Here is a 13,340-nt window from a genome sequence, read left to right as displayed (position 1 = left end):
TGCAATAATGACATTTAACAGTTTATTTTGAAGGCCATTTTAAAAACAAAGTTAAAGACAATCTGAGAAAAATTGCACATAATACACTCATTAAATAAGTGGTGATTAAATCAAAATAAGGGAAATATGTTTTCTTCTGCAACTCCAGTAACAAGGTGTTGTTCTGAAGGTTCTTATACTTTCAAAATGGTTGTGAGGGTAGGGGTAGGGGGGAAATCATGGCAATTAAAGCTGCCTCTTAATCATGTAAATCTATAGTAGAAACCAAATTTTTCTGTTCTTCCCAGTAAGTCAGTTTCGATCTTCAAACTGTGCCTTGTTTTTTAAAAGATATGATGCTAGAAATTCAATGGGATTTGGTGGTCTGTAAAGGAAAAGAAATCCAAAATTTAGAAATTTATATTCTAGATGTGTCCATTTAAATATAATTTCATAATAAAATACATCTTTCAAAATTTAATTTTCTTTTTATACTCAAAGGCCACTTGTATAATAAATACAGTAAATGACAGGCAAGCAGGCTGGCCAACAACGTAGTTTAAAGGGATTAATACTACTGTGTGGCTGAAATCTGCTTATGAATTCAATTCTAAAACACGTTTCAAAAATGTACTAAAACAGAATGACGACTATGCCAGGGGAACAACGACTTGAAGGGACCACAAGTGAGGGCCCTGAGGTGCCGGCAGTATTTTGTCTCTTGATCTGAATGCAGCTTACGTAGGTATGCTTGGTTTCCAAAAGGTCATCAAGCTGCACATACACCTATAATTTTTTTCATTTTCTGTAGGAGTACTGTCCTTCAATAAGAATTCAAAAACAATATACAAAAATGGCTCTAGCATCACCATGACATTTAGATTAACTCCCTAAGTGACTAATCAAAGGAAGCAGTGTTCATTTGAACAGGTTCTGTTTTGTTTCTTTTTAAAAAGTCATTTCTGCCCTGGCTGATGTAGCTCAGTGGACTGGGTGCCAGTCTGTGAAATGAAAAGGTTCCATTCCCAGTCAGGGCACATGCCTGGGTTGCAGGCCAGGTCCCAGTTGGGGCTTGCAAGAGGCAACCAATCAATGTATCTCTCACACATCAATCTTTCTCTCCCTCTCTTTCTCCCTTCCTTCCCTTCTCTCCAAAAATAAATAAATAAAACCTTAAAAAAAAAAGAAGTCACTGCTATTTTCTTCAAATAACTGAAATCAATTCTAATACTGCTACCACACAGCACACCTGAGAAGTTAAACATATTTTAAAATTAAAGGGGCCCTGGCCACGTAGCTCAGTTGGTTAGAGCATTATCCCAACACAGCAGGCAAGGTTGCAGGTTCAATGCCCAGTCAGGGCACATATAATAATCAACCAATGAATACATAAATGAAACAACAGTGTTTCTCTCTCCCCTCTTCCTCTCTCTAAATTTTAAAAGATTAAAATTACAGGGTGTTATTGAATATTTATCACTCTAACATAAATTATTCTTGCTGAGAAAACAAGTCCAAAGATGAAAAGTGGGAGAAACACCTTTTTAAACCCTACAAGGAGAAGACATATTGAGAATTGATTCACAGTGATTTGCAAATATTACTTTAAGCTTTTAACTGGCTGGCATAGACAAAATTTTTCAAAATTAATTAGATAAATTAATTAATCTTTGATTAATTAATCAAAGTGATAAATTAATCACTTTGCCAGACGCTTTAGCTAAAAATTGTATTTACTAAGAGCATATTACTTAAAACTACATAATTTTTTCTTCTAGCATGTAAAGTAATATCAAGATTTCTAATTACTAGCCTTTTTTAAAGGACAAAAAAAGATGTCCACATTTCATCTGTCATAGTAGAGCTATAAATAATAAATCCCATTTTATAAATATAATATAAAAATATTCAATGTTTATCATAATTTTACATAAGTTAATATACTATTCTAAATCAATAACTCACCCTAACTATAAGGCGTAACTCCATCAAGTTCCTTATCGTAGTATTCATTACAGTTCTTTGACTAAAACATAATCTATACCTAATAAATGATGACTAACGTTACTTACAAAAAAAAGTTTATGGAATTTGCTTACACAAAAACAATTTAGATAGAATTGCTGGGGAATTATATGCACAGAAAAGAGAAAAGTCGTAATCCTGTTAATAAAGAAATGTAAATCAAAACAATTTGGCAAAAAATGTTTGTAACACTCATGCTGTTGAGGCTATGATCACATTAGAAGACTTTTAATAATAAACTTTTGGACATAAATATGATACTAAGTGTCAAATACCATAATAGTAGTCATGTTCTTTGAACTAGCAAACCAACTCTTGGGAATTTACCATAGGAAAGTAACTAAATGAAAACAAAAGAGGTATTAAAAAAACATAAACTGCCTGGTGACCTATAGTAACAAAGGAAACTGAATTTAAGTTTTCAACAATGAGAAAATCACTATGTTCATTGTGGTACTATTATAATTTAAATTATAATCATGAAATCGATGCAAAGATATGGAAAAAGATTTATGTTATAAGCTTAAGTAAAAAAAGAGATATAAGACTACCTATACACTGTCCTAGCCAGATGCCTCAGTTGGTTGGAGAGTTGTCCCCGCACACCAAAAAAAAGTTGTGAGCCTGATCCCCACCAGGGGGCAAGCAATTGTTTCTCTCTCACATTAATGTTTCTCTCTCTCTCTCCCCCCATTCCTCTCTAAGGAAACATATTCTCGCCCTGGCTGGTGTGGCTCTGTGGACTGTCAACCTGTGAACCAAAAGGTCACTAGTTCAATGCCCCATCAGGGCGCATGCCTGGATCGCAGGCCAGGTCCCCAGCTGTAGCGCACAAGTGGCAACCAGTCAATCCATGCTTCTTTCACAGGTGGGTGTTCCTCATCCTCTCTCTCTCCCTCCATTCCCCTCTCTCTAAAATTAAATAAATAACATCTTTTAAAAATAATCCTTGGGTAAGGATTTTTAAAAATTACACATATACCATGTGTAATTAGTATACCACATACACTAATCTTTATTAACAAGGCATATATATGGTCAAAGATGTAGTAGAAAAAAAATGAAACTCTCTGAACTGAGATTATGACTGACTTTAAAAGTATCTTTAATATCCATGAATTCTTTACAAAGGGAAAAACTACATATAGCTAGTGATATTGCAGTCAGAGAAGCCTTATTCTGCTTTCTCCGGTAACTCCTCCACAGACGCCCTCTTACCTTTCCTTTGCAAGCACAGCGAGCCCCTGTAATAAGATAGGCACAACAGTCTGATCCAGGTAGGCACGCGTTGGCAAAGACTGGAGATCCACTTTCTGTTTTGATGACTTTTCTGCATTAATCTTCTCATTTTCCACTATCCTCTATTGAATTCAAAAAAACATGCATGAATATTACAAAGTTATTTTGAGTGCTGAATAAAAGTTAATGGAAACATGACACTAACAGAAAAGGCAAGCCAGTGACTAAAAACTGGGATTGAACTGCAAATCCTCTGCCAAAGTAAAATCAAACCCATCTCTAAATTTCGCCCAAGCTTCTTCTCTCTGAGAGCACCATATCCCCTTTTTCTTTTAATGTCCTATCTCCATATCCTACTCTTTCTCACTTTCCCTTCTGCCATTTTAGGAGTAAATCCAAGCCCTCCTTTTTTTTTTTTTACAAGAATGCCTGCTTATAGTGTGCTTTCAAAAATCTGGACGTGACACTAAGTATTAGCACCGAATCACAGTGGAAAAGGTAGCCCTATTTGAATTCTTTCATCAAGGACCAAGTTTCAGTCTGGTGCTAACATGTCTTTAACACTTCTGTAATGCTTGCTGAACTCCTTCAACACAGAGGGCAAGCTTCAGACTCAGGGCTTTCCATCAGCAATAGGATCCAGCTAAAATACAGGGTCCAGCACAAATAACGCCCCTGTTTTTTATCATGAATTCTTCTATTACAAAATCATAAGCATGTAATTCTGTAACATAACAATATCACACTCAAGCATTTCAGATGACATTTTAGGTGAAATGTTCAAAATAAAACTATAAATTATTACACCCATTTCATTACCCCTAACAACCACACTCAAGCAGGCGTTACTTCTGCCAGACCCTGTAACATTAAGCGCTGTTTTATATTGTTTTCATTTTTTTAAAGATTTTATTTATTTATTTTCAGAGAGAAGGGAAGAGAAGGAGGGAGAGAAACATCAATGCTGTGGCTGCCTCTCATTCACCCCCAACTACGGACCTGGCCCGAAACCCAGGCATGTGCCCTGACTGGGAACCGAACCAGCAACCCTCTGGTTCGCAGGCCAGAGCTCAATCCACTGAGCCACACCTGCCAGGGCTGTTTTCATTTTCATAGTTACCCTCCATCCAAGGAGAATGCTTTTTCCATTTATGTTTTTTTTAAAGAAATGCATCTATGATTTTTTAAAATGGATAAAGAAAAAAATAGTATGTAAAAAGAAGCAAAAAAAAAGGAAAAATGGCCAACACGGAAAGACGACGACGGGGACACTGAAAGGATGCTCAGGAGACAGTGACTTAGAAACATTGCTCCGAGAGGCCCCACATCTGGGGCCTTTCACATGTTCCTCTGACACCCAGAGTGACAAAAACCAGTGAAAATTTTTGCCTTCTTTTGAAAATTTACTTTATTAACTTCAAAATAAGTAGCCATCTAAAACACAAAACACTATTAACAGTACTTCCATTTATTTTTTTAAAGATTTTATTTACTTATCTTTAGAGGGGAAGGAGAGAGGGAGAGAAACATCAATATATGGGGTGCCTCTCATGCATCCCCTGCTGGGGACTGGCCTGCAACCCTGGAATGTGCCCTGCCTGACTGGGAATCGAACCTCGATCCTTTGGTTCATAGGCCTGCGCTCAATCCACTGAGCTATACCAGCCAGGGCTTAAGAGTACTTCCATTTAAATAAACTTTTGCTCCAAACAGACTCAAACTGAATATAAATTAATTAATAACAAAAAATACTTTCTTACATTTATTATTTTTAGATTTAATTTTATTTTATAAAAAGGGAAAAATACCTTTAATTAAATACCTACATAATATATACTATGGTTGCCTGATAACTATGTCAGGTGACTATTCTAGGTTTGATTATAAGTTTTCAATCTAATTTTGGGACCTAATAAGAAAATCTTCTATACTTAATTAATGTATAAAATAGTTATGTTTGGCCCTGGCTGGTGTGGCTCAGTGGATTGAGTGAGGGCCTATGAACCACACGATCACGGTTCGATTCCCAGTCAGGGCACATGCCTGGGTTGCAGGCCGGTTCCCAGCAGGGGACTCACGAGAGGCAACCATACATTGATATTTCTCTCTTTCCCTTCCTCTCTAAAGATAAATAAATAAAATCTTTTTAAAAAATAAAATAAAATAGTTTATGTTTGCCCATCGGTTACTTATTGATCATTACTAAATTTCAACAGATAATACCTGACAAACTAGTCAGCTACATGATATTCCAATCAATGCCTTCAATAAGAAATAGCATTGCCTAAGCAATTCCTACAAATCCTATAATAAACTCCTTGACCAAATCTTCTCATGTTTCATTCAAATATTTACTGAGTATTCACTATGTGCCAAATTGCTATACTTAATTTTAGCTGTCAAAATCCTGTATTAATATAAAAATACATACATCTCCAAACTACTATAATACATAAACTGCTAACAGTATAGAATAAAGATTACATAAAGAGAAAGACGAGGTGAGCCTGTGACTGCCCCAACCTGTTTCCTGCCTCGAGAACTTAATAGGATGCAATGCAGGAAAAGGAAACCAAAACGGAACCCAAAAATTCAGGGAGATCAAGTGATCTAGAATGTGCAGAGCAGAGTACCGAAGAGTCCCATGGAGAAGAGAGAGCTGCACAGAAAGGAAAGAGTTGCACAGTAAGACACTAAAGAGACTCCTTCCAGCCTTCTAGTGAGTACCTGACAGTGCATAGGTGGAACAACTGCACGCAAGGAGCAGGGGAAACAACTGCACGGAAGGGTCAGGGGAAACAACTGCACGGAAGGAGCAGGAGGAACAATCCCTGGCACTCACACCTATGTACTTCACTCATAGCTAGGAGCACTTCATGTTTCTGTGACCTAGAATGGGAAAACCTCATAATACATGAAGCATTGAGTAGAATATGAAAGAAGACAAAGTAAGGTCTAAACCAAAGGCTGTTCTGGTCCCACCTAATGAAGCTCAAACCTCAATAGGAGCAAACTATTTCCAGCCCTGGCTGGTGTGGCTCAGTGGATTGCATGCAAGCCTGCGAACCACAGGATCGCGGTTGGATTCCCAATCAGGGCACATGCCTGGGTTGCAGGCGAGTTCTCAGCAGGGGACACATGAGAGGCAACCATACATTGATATCTCTCTCCCTCTCTCCTTCCCTTCCCCCCTAAAGATAAATAAATAAAATAAAATAATGAATTGTAGGGCTTATAACATATGTAAAAGTAAAATATATGAAGTAACAGAAGAGAGGAACTAAAAAATTGCTGTTTTAAGATTCTTACACTATAAATGAAAAAACATACTACCACTTGACAGTCAATTGTGGTAAGTTACACTCGCCTACTACACGCCCTAAAGCAAACGTCTAAAACACTGTAACCAAAAGGCAAAGGCAGTCGAAAGTAATCACAAGGGTAGAGCAGCAGCCACAACTGCAGATGAGTGGCTTCCAGACTTTCATATCTCACAAACGAGTAAGGAACGAAATAACACAGTAAGTGCAGAAACTAATATAGGACTCCATCTTGCCAAGTAAAAACTTACAAATAAACATAATCATTATTTTACTATCACCATTAATTCATAAAAGAATACATATTTTTAAATTATACAATTTGGTAATTAGAAGACCAATTACCAAATAACATCATTATTAAACATTCATTCCAATAATTTTTCTCTCACTTTACCATGGAAATTGGTTTTCTCAAATCTCTGGTTTGAGGAAAAAGCTTTTGGGTACCACTGCTTTACAGTAGTATGGCTCTGGCATCATACAAAAGCACCATCAAGAAAAGATTGTTGCCCTGGCTGGTGTAGCTCAGTGGATTGAGCAGGGGGGGCCTGTGAAGCAAAAGGTCGGGGGTTTGATTCCCAGTCAGGGCACATGCCTGCGTTGCAGGCCAGGTCCCCAGCAGGGGACACATGAGAGGCAACCACACATTGATGTTTCTCTCCCTCTCTCCTTCCCTTCCCATCTCTCTAAATAAATAAATAAAATATTTTTAAAAAAGATTGTTGATGCCTAAAAAATAAGTCTCTAATAACTAGAAAACAAAGTGGTATAGTGTATCTTCACCCCATTCTGCAGGATAAGTTCAACTAAAAATTGTATCAGAAAGAGAAAGATCCTCTTACCTGTACTGATATCAAAGCAACAAACAAAACAATCAACATTCCCAGCAATCTTATCAGAACAAAGTCACTCCACAGGCTAGCAGACTGCAGGAGTTGGTCAAGATAGGCGGCAATACAATTTAATTGTACCTAAAAATGTCAACCTGCCTAGGTTTAACACACAGCTCACCATATAACCTCCTAGTAACCCTGGACAAGTTACTCAACTTCCCTGAGCCTTATAGGACTGAAGTTATATGCAAATTACTTAAGAGTGTGTCTGACACATAGTAAAAAGGGCTAAAGAAACATGAGCAGCTAGGCCCTGGCCAGGTACTCAGGGTGGTCAGAGTAACAACCCCATAGCCAAGGCTGCAGGACACAGGTCAGATCCCGGATCAGGGCACATACAAGAATCAGCCAATGAATGCATTAATAAGTAGAACAACAAATCGATGTTTCTTTCTTTTCTTCTTACTCTCTCTCTCTCCTTCTTTCTCTCTCCCCACCCCTCCCTAAAATCAGTAAGTAAAAATTTACAAAAGAAAATATTAGGAGTTGTTACTATTATTACTGTCCTCGGAAATGCTCCTTCCCCCATGTACCCAACCTTAATCACCAGTAATGTATTTCTTCTTATAGTTAAAAACATACATCTCCTTCCAGAAGCCTGTTTCCTAACCAATTCCACCCAGCTCTGGTTAACTAATTTGTTCCATCATTTATTCATTCATTTACAAAGTAACTTCTACTTTTAGACAATAACCTTTTAGCACTTATATGAAAAAGCTCTAGAGAAGTTACCTTCTTTTTCATGTTTTTTTTCTGAATTCAGACTTAACCATCTAAGGCAAAAATAGTCTCTACTCTGTATGTTATATAGTAGCTTGTATGTATGTTATAGCTTCCAATGGCACCTAATGAACTGTGCAAAGAAATCAACATTAAATGCTGACTACAGCAACATAATTCTGCTGCAAATACAATGGGTTTCTTAATTTTAATGTGCTGTTTCTCCAAAGCAATATCCCAACAGATGATGCATTAAGAGACACCAAACAAAACGATTCCACGTCTCCACTAGCAATGCATGTATGTTTCTTTACATACATCACTTTCACAAGTTCAACCTCTTGACTCAAAATGAATTTGTATGTCTGCTCGGGGTGATCCACAAAATGTTGGTACCGCTAATAAAACAAGCTTCCCGTAATTTGCTAGTATTTGCTTTATGAAGATAAAGTTTTCCCCTGGGCAAAACAACCTAATAAAAATGGATCCCAAGTTCCTCCAGCTCTTAAGAGACGCACAGAAAACAGCTTAGGAACTGATTGAGTTACCTCCACGTTATCTGTGAGACCGTACTCAGAGTGAGGATTTTCCGAAACCTAGAAAACAAAACACAAGTCAAAGAGACATCGGCCACCCTTTCTCGCTGCACACCGCCACCATGAATCCAGGGCCTCCGGGTACCTGCGTCTGTCCCTCCAGCATCTGCTCTGACTCCATGGCGGACCCTGCAAGTCACAGTCCCCGGATACCAGTCTTGGAAAACAAGAACAACCATGTGTTACCCGGGATATTTCAACACTACGCTGCCAGGATGGAGTCCAGAGAAGCCCCCGACCCCGCCCCTCACCCCCACCTGGCCGCGGGATCACCCCGAGCAGTAGACAAGCAGGGAGAGACAGTCCACGACTGAGCGGCCGCATCAGGTCCGGAAGCTCCACGATCCCAAGATCCTGCAAGAAGTGGTGAAAGGGGTAAAGGGAGCAGATTACCCGCGCCCGAGCGGTCCGTTCCTAAGAGCCCTGCAGCGCGCCACCAACTCCCGGCACAAACCGCTTCCGCCGTAAGTGAAGGACGTCGCACGACTAACGCGCTTGCGCAGAACTCCCCAGCCGGCCAAGGTTGAGGAATGTGCCGGAGGCGTGGGAAGTCTACTTTGCTGTCTGCCTTTCGCAGATTACCGTAGGCAAGGTCGGCCCCCACCCCCTACTGTGAGAGAATCATTCCTGGACCCGCCCAGCCAGTACGAGCGCCACCTCTACTGCAGACCCACTGACCAGCCCCGCCGGTGGGTTTTCGGCCAGCCAGCGCTCGGTGCTGCCGGGAAGCTTCTGCCCAAGCTTCTCCTCGCGGAACCGAAACCATTTGCTAGGTAGTTCTAACTAGAAAACCTCAGGCCCAAGCTCAACAGTCTGCGGTCAGTGTTTCACTCTAAAGCCAAATGAAGCAGCAGTGTTTGGGGGTTTCGTAGTTGGCCTTTATTCAAGTCCTTAAAGTTGTGAGTAATGCGCTGTTAGTGCTACCTTACGTTTGTATCAAGACTGGCAATGTGCAGGGCTTTGCAAAACGGGATATCTGGAGGGTAAATTGTGGTCTACCGATTGAATAGAGTATCAGCCATTCAAAGTCATAACTCTAGAAATATGGAAGTATTTAACGATTATCACATTAAGGTTTTTTAAGGTAGAAGACAACTTCATTTTGCTACTCTAAAAACTGCATGTATAAATATCTAAGGAAAATAAAATTTGTTTAGGAGCTAGACTTGTGGGTATGTTTTTAAAGTTTTACTTCATAATGTATAGTTGATTAGGATTGTGATTGATGGCAGCTACCACATAGCACTTTAAGGATTTTTCACATAAAACTGATGTAAAGATGCAAATGCATAGTCGAGGATACAGAAATTGACTAGTAAACATAATAACTCAAATTAAGATTAAGTACTTTTCAGGAGTGGGAAATAACAGCAAATAAGACCAGAGAATAATCCGGGAAATTTAAGAGAATAGTTAAGTGCATTGTTATAATATACCATAGTGGGCACTCAATGTATATTACCAAATTCCAGAAAGCAACTGAGAGCTGCCATTTACGTTTTCTAAGTACTGACAGTAAAGTAGGAAGTTAGACTGTAAGCTCCTTTATAGCAAGGACCTTGCCTTTTATATCTTTGTCCTTCATACAGTGCCTAGTACACTGCAGGTGCACATCAATTGAGTTGTTGATCCATAGTCAAAATTGAAGATTAGTATATACACCTGACACTTCGGAAGAAAAAAAAAGGCAATGTAAAAATGATTACTGAAGGGAACAGCACAAAACTAAATAGCAGCCAGGTTTTCAACCTAAAGAAGAATTATTAGTGTGGTGTACAAAAAAGCTTCCCCAAAGTTTTTTACATTTACAGTTTATTAAAGAGTCAGAAAACAAGCCATGTTGGCAGAGAAGAAGGGGAGATTAAAAAAGTGACAAATGATGTAAATGAATTACCAAGAAACTAAGAAGAAGCATAAAGTTAATTAAAGGTACTGCAGAATGCTAAGTTTTGATCTGAATTAGAGATTCTAAAGAGGAGACCCTGGGAACCATGATTATGAGGGAATTTTCACTAGCGTGTACTGTCTGGACAGCTCGAAAAGACACTTAAGTGTTATTTGAACTTATGTTCAACTGTGCAGCACTCTTCTCATCTGCTTCTATTATGTGCCTCTACTGTGGGACTTACCTCATTCCGCCTTTATTTTGTGTTCAGTTAAACACGATTAGACTTTGAGCTCTTTGGAGACAAAGACCTTAACTATATTCATTTTTGTATCTGTTTGTTTCTTGTACTCAATAAATGTGTTTTCAAAAGGAGTGACTACATAGGGAAAGAAGCACTGCACCAAAGTTCTACCCTAGACTTCCTGTCCTTCTCGGAGTTTTAAGGAGATAGTAGTTAAAGATTCTAGAACTAGAATTCTAGAATCTACAATAATAACACCTGTGCTTGACCTCCTTTTTACATACTTGGTGCAAATTCCATTTATAAAACAGCCAATTAGACAGGCAATACCTATGTAGGAATAATACAATATGTGTAGTAGAGAGACACTTGATTTGGGTGTAAATATTAAAACCTGGTTCCTTCACTTGTTTGCCGTGTGAAATTAACCAGAGTTTAACTCTTCTGAGTATCACATTTTTTCACGTAAAATTAGGATAACAATGCTTACTTCATTGAGAGGCTCAAAGGAGGTAAGATGAATGAACTGCTTTGTAAACTTAAAGTACCTATTTTATCTATATCTACTTTGATATTCTCTCTTTTGTCGTTGCTTCTATTTTGTTTTTAGGAAATTTGTGGGAAAGAAAGTGCTCAGAGAAATACAGATTGTGATTCAGCATGCATGTGCGTGCACACACACACACAGATGTGTTTGCATCAGTCTGTGGTAGAATTTATTGAGTGTAAATGGGCCCTCTGAGCAGTTTGTGGGAAGAGACATGAGCTACCTCTCAAGATGACCCACAAATATATATATTCCAGATTCCATAAATCGCTTTTCCAAGGAATTAGCTTTTGGTGGCTAATATAGGAAGACAACTGCTCTACCCATATTTCCCTTGTGTTTGACACCAAACCCATCCCCAAGCACCCTTACCACCACCCCCATCTCAGAAATAATGGTATATCAAGGAACATACAAAATAAGCTTTTTAAAGATGTGAATACAGTACATTCTTTTGATTTTTATTATACAGACATGATCTCAGCAAATAAAAATGAAAAGGCTAACCGTACCATTTACCATCTAAATTGTCCATTATTTCCTCCATTTCTCATAATAGGTTTTTATTTAGATTTTTCTAAAATGTTCTAAATGATTTTAAATGTTTAAAAGTTGATTTTAAATCCAAATAACTGAAATTTATGTTTATAAATAAGTCATGGGATATTAAATAATAGGTACAATATATAACTTTTACATCTCAATTTTAAGATACTCAGAGCTATTCCATGTTAATTTATGTCAAAAAAATAAATTAAAAACAAAAACACTTCTCAAAAAAAAACTTGGGCAGTAAAATAGAAACAGGTAGTTATACCACTTTACTTTTCCTCCTAGCAACGGGCTTTTACTTCCTTTGGTCTATCAGTATTTCGCATTATCTCTTAGCCCGAGGGCTCCTGGGTGGGGCTGTTCTAAGGAGGGCCTCCTTTTGGAGGGCCTTGCGTCATACTTGGCAGGGAAGGCAGAACAAGTACAGCAGGGAGGGGGTTTGGCTTTGCCCCAACCACTCAGAACTCCATTGTCTTATCTGGGCCTCAATTTCCCCACTGGACACCTGGGAGGGTTGTAGGGAAATCCAGTACCTCACGATGCCTAAAATATGGCAGGACTGTGGCCTGGCTGTCTCCTAGGGGACTTCCTTCCTTTCCAGCAGCCCCCTCTGCCATCCCCCCACCCCCAATTCCCATGAGAAAAATAAATTACTTTGGTTTCGCTAAAACTGCCTGAAATTTCTGTAGTTATTGAAACCACAAACTGATTGTATACCACCTTACTTTATTTTAGACTTTATTTATCTGTATGTGTGTGGTCCTTGGGCAGAGGCCATGCTAATCTCTGTATCGTTCCAATGTAGTATATGTGCTGCCGAAGTGAGCATTGTTTATTTTATTTATTTTTAGAGAGGGAGGGAGACAAAGAGAGGGAGACGAACACTGATGTGTGACAGAAACATCTATCTGTTGCCTCTTGCACACCTCCGGTGGGGGGGCTGGCCCACAGCCCAGGAATGAGCCCTGACAGGAATTGAACCGCGACCTTTTGGTTTGCAGGGTGACACCCAACCCACCAAGCCAAGCCAGTCAGGGCGCCGCCTAACTTTAAAACATGATTATTTTTAATGTTTTTTCTTTATAATATCAAAATGTATTGATAATGTACACATATATGGGAGAGTACAGAAAAAACTGAATTAGAAGTTCAATTATGTTCAGGTACCCTGCAAAGTGATTTACTTATTCCAGCACATAATACTCTAATAGTCTTGTAAGGTACTGTACATATGATTATTCCCATAAAAGAAGATAAAATAGCTTCATAAAAATTCTCACATAGTGTTACATAAGTAATTATATAGCTAGTCAAAATATCAACCTGGATCCATCTAA

The 13,340-nt window shown here is 38.6% G+C and overlaps 1 protein-coding gene and 1 non-coding gene across 4 annotated transcripts; both read right to left on the bottom strand.

The window, feature by feature from the left end:
• Window positions 1–13: 13 nt before the first annotated feature.
• Window positions 14–9,264, bottom strand: DPY30 (dpy-30 histone methyltransferase complex regulatory subunit). 3 transcript variants are annotated; one of them, XM_037066844.1, is made up of 5 exons: window positions 9,169–9,264; window positions 8,861–8,932; window positions 8,728–8,775; window positions 3,223–3,365; window positions 14–364 (listed from the first exon to the last, which is right to left on the bottom strand). In XM_037066844.1, the coding sequence occupies exons 2-5, from the start codon at window positions 8,894–8,896 to the stop codon at window positions 292–294; spliced, it is 300 nt and encodes a 99-aa protein (XP_036922739.1). In that variant the 5' UTR covers window positions 8,897–8,932; window positions 9,169–9,264; the 3' UTR covers window positions 14–291. The 3 variants fall into 3 exon arrangements, with proteins under 3 accessions (XP_036922739.1, XP_036922740.1, XP_036922741.1); XM_037066845.1 differs by lacking the exon at window positions 9,169–9,264 and adding an exon at window positions 9,033–9,140; XM_037066846.1 differs by lacking the exon at window positions 9,169–9,264 and adding an exon at window positions 9,029–9,138 and having other exon boundaries at window positions 8,861–8,930.
• Window positions 9,265–12,728: 3,464 nt separating this feature from the next.
• LOC119001500 (U6 spliceosomal RNA) lies at window positions 12,729–12,832 on the bottom strand. Its single transcript, XR_005069588.1, has one exon. It is a non-coding gene; the product is annotated as a U6 spliceosomal RNA (small nuclear RNA).
• Window positions 12,833–13,340: the final 508 nt, after the last annotated feature.

Source organism: Sturnira hondurensis, unplaced genomic scaffold (genome assembly GCF_014824575.4).
Source record: "Sturnira hondurensis isolate 20B ecotype Veracruz unplaced genomic scaffold, ASM1482457v3 Scaffold0016663, whole genome shotgun sequence".
Taxonomy (NCBI): domain Eukaryota; kingdom Metazoa; phylum Chordata; class Mammalia; order Chiroptera; family Phyllostomidae; genus Sturnira; species Sturnira hondurensis.
This window is presented reverse-complemented; position numbering and strand designations above follow the sequence as displayed.

What these genes read in the sequence shown, in the direction of transcription:
- DPY30 (XM_037066844.1), bottom strand. Translation starts at nt 8,896, where the DNA reads ATGGAGTCAGAGCAGATGCTGGAGGGACAGACGCAG. An exon ending in TGCTGGAGGGACAGACGCAG is followed by an intron (nt 8,776 to 8,860) that starts GTACCCGGAGGC and finishes TTTGTTTTCTAG; the next exon opens with GTTTCGGAAAATCCTCACTC. An exon ending in GTCTCACAGATAACGTGGAG is followed by an intron (nt 3,366 to 8,727) that starts GTAACTCAATCA and finishes TGAATTCAATAG; the next exon opens with AGGATAGTGGAAAATGAGAA.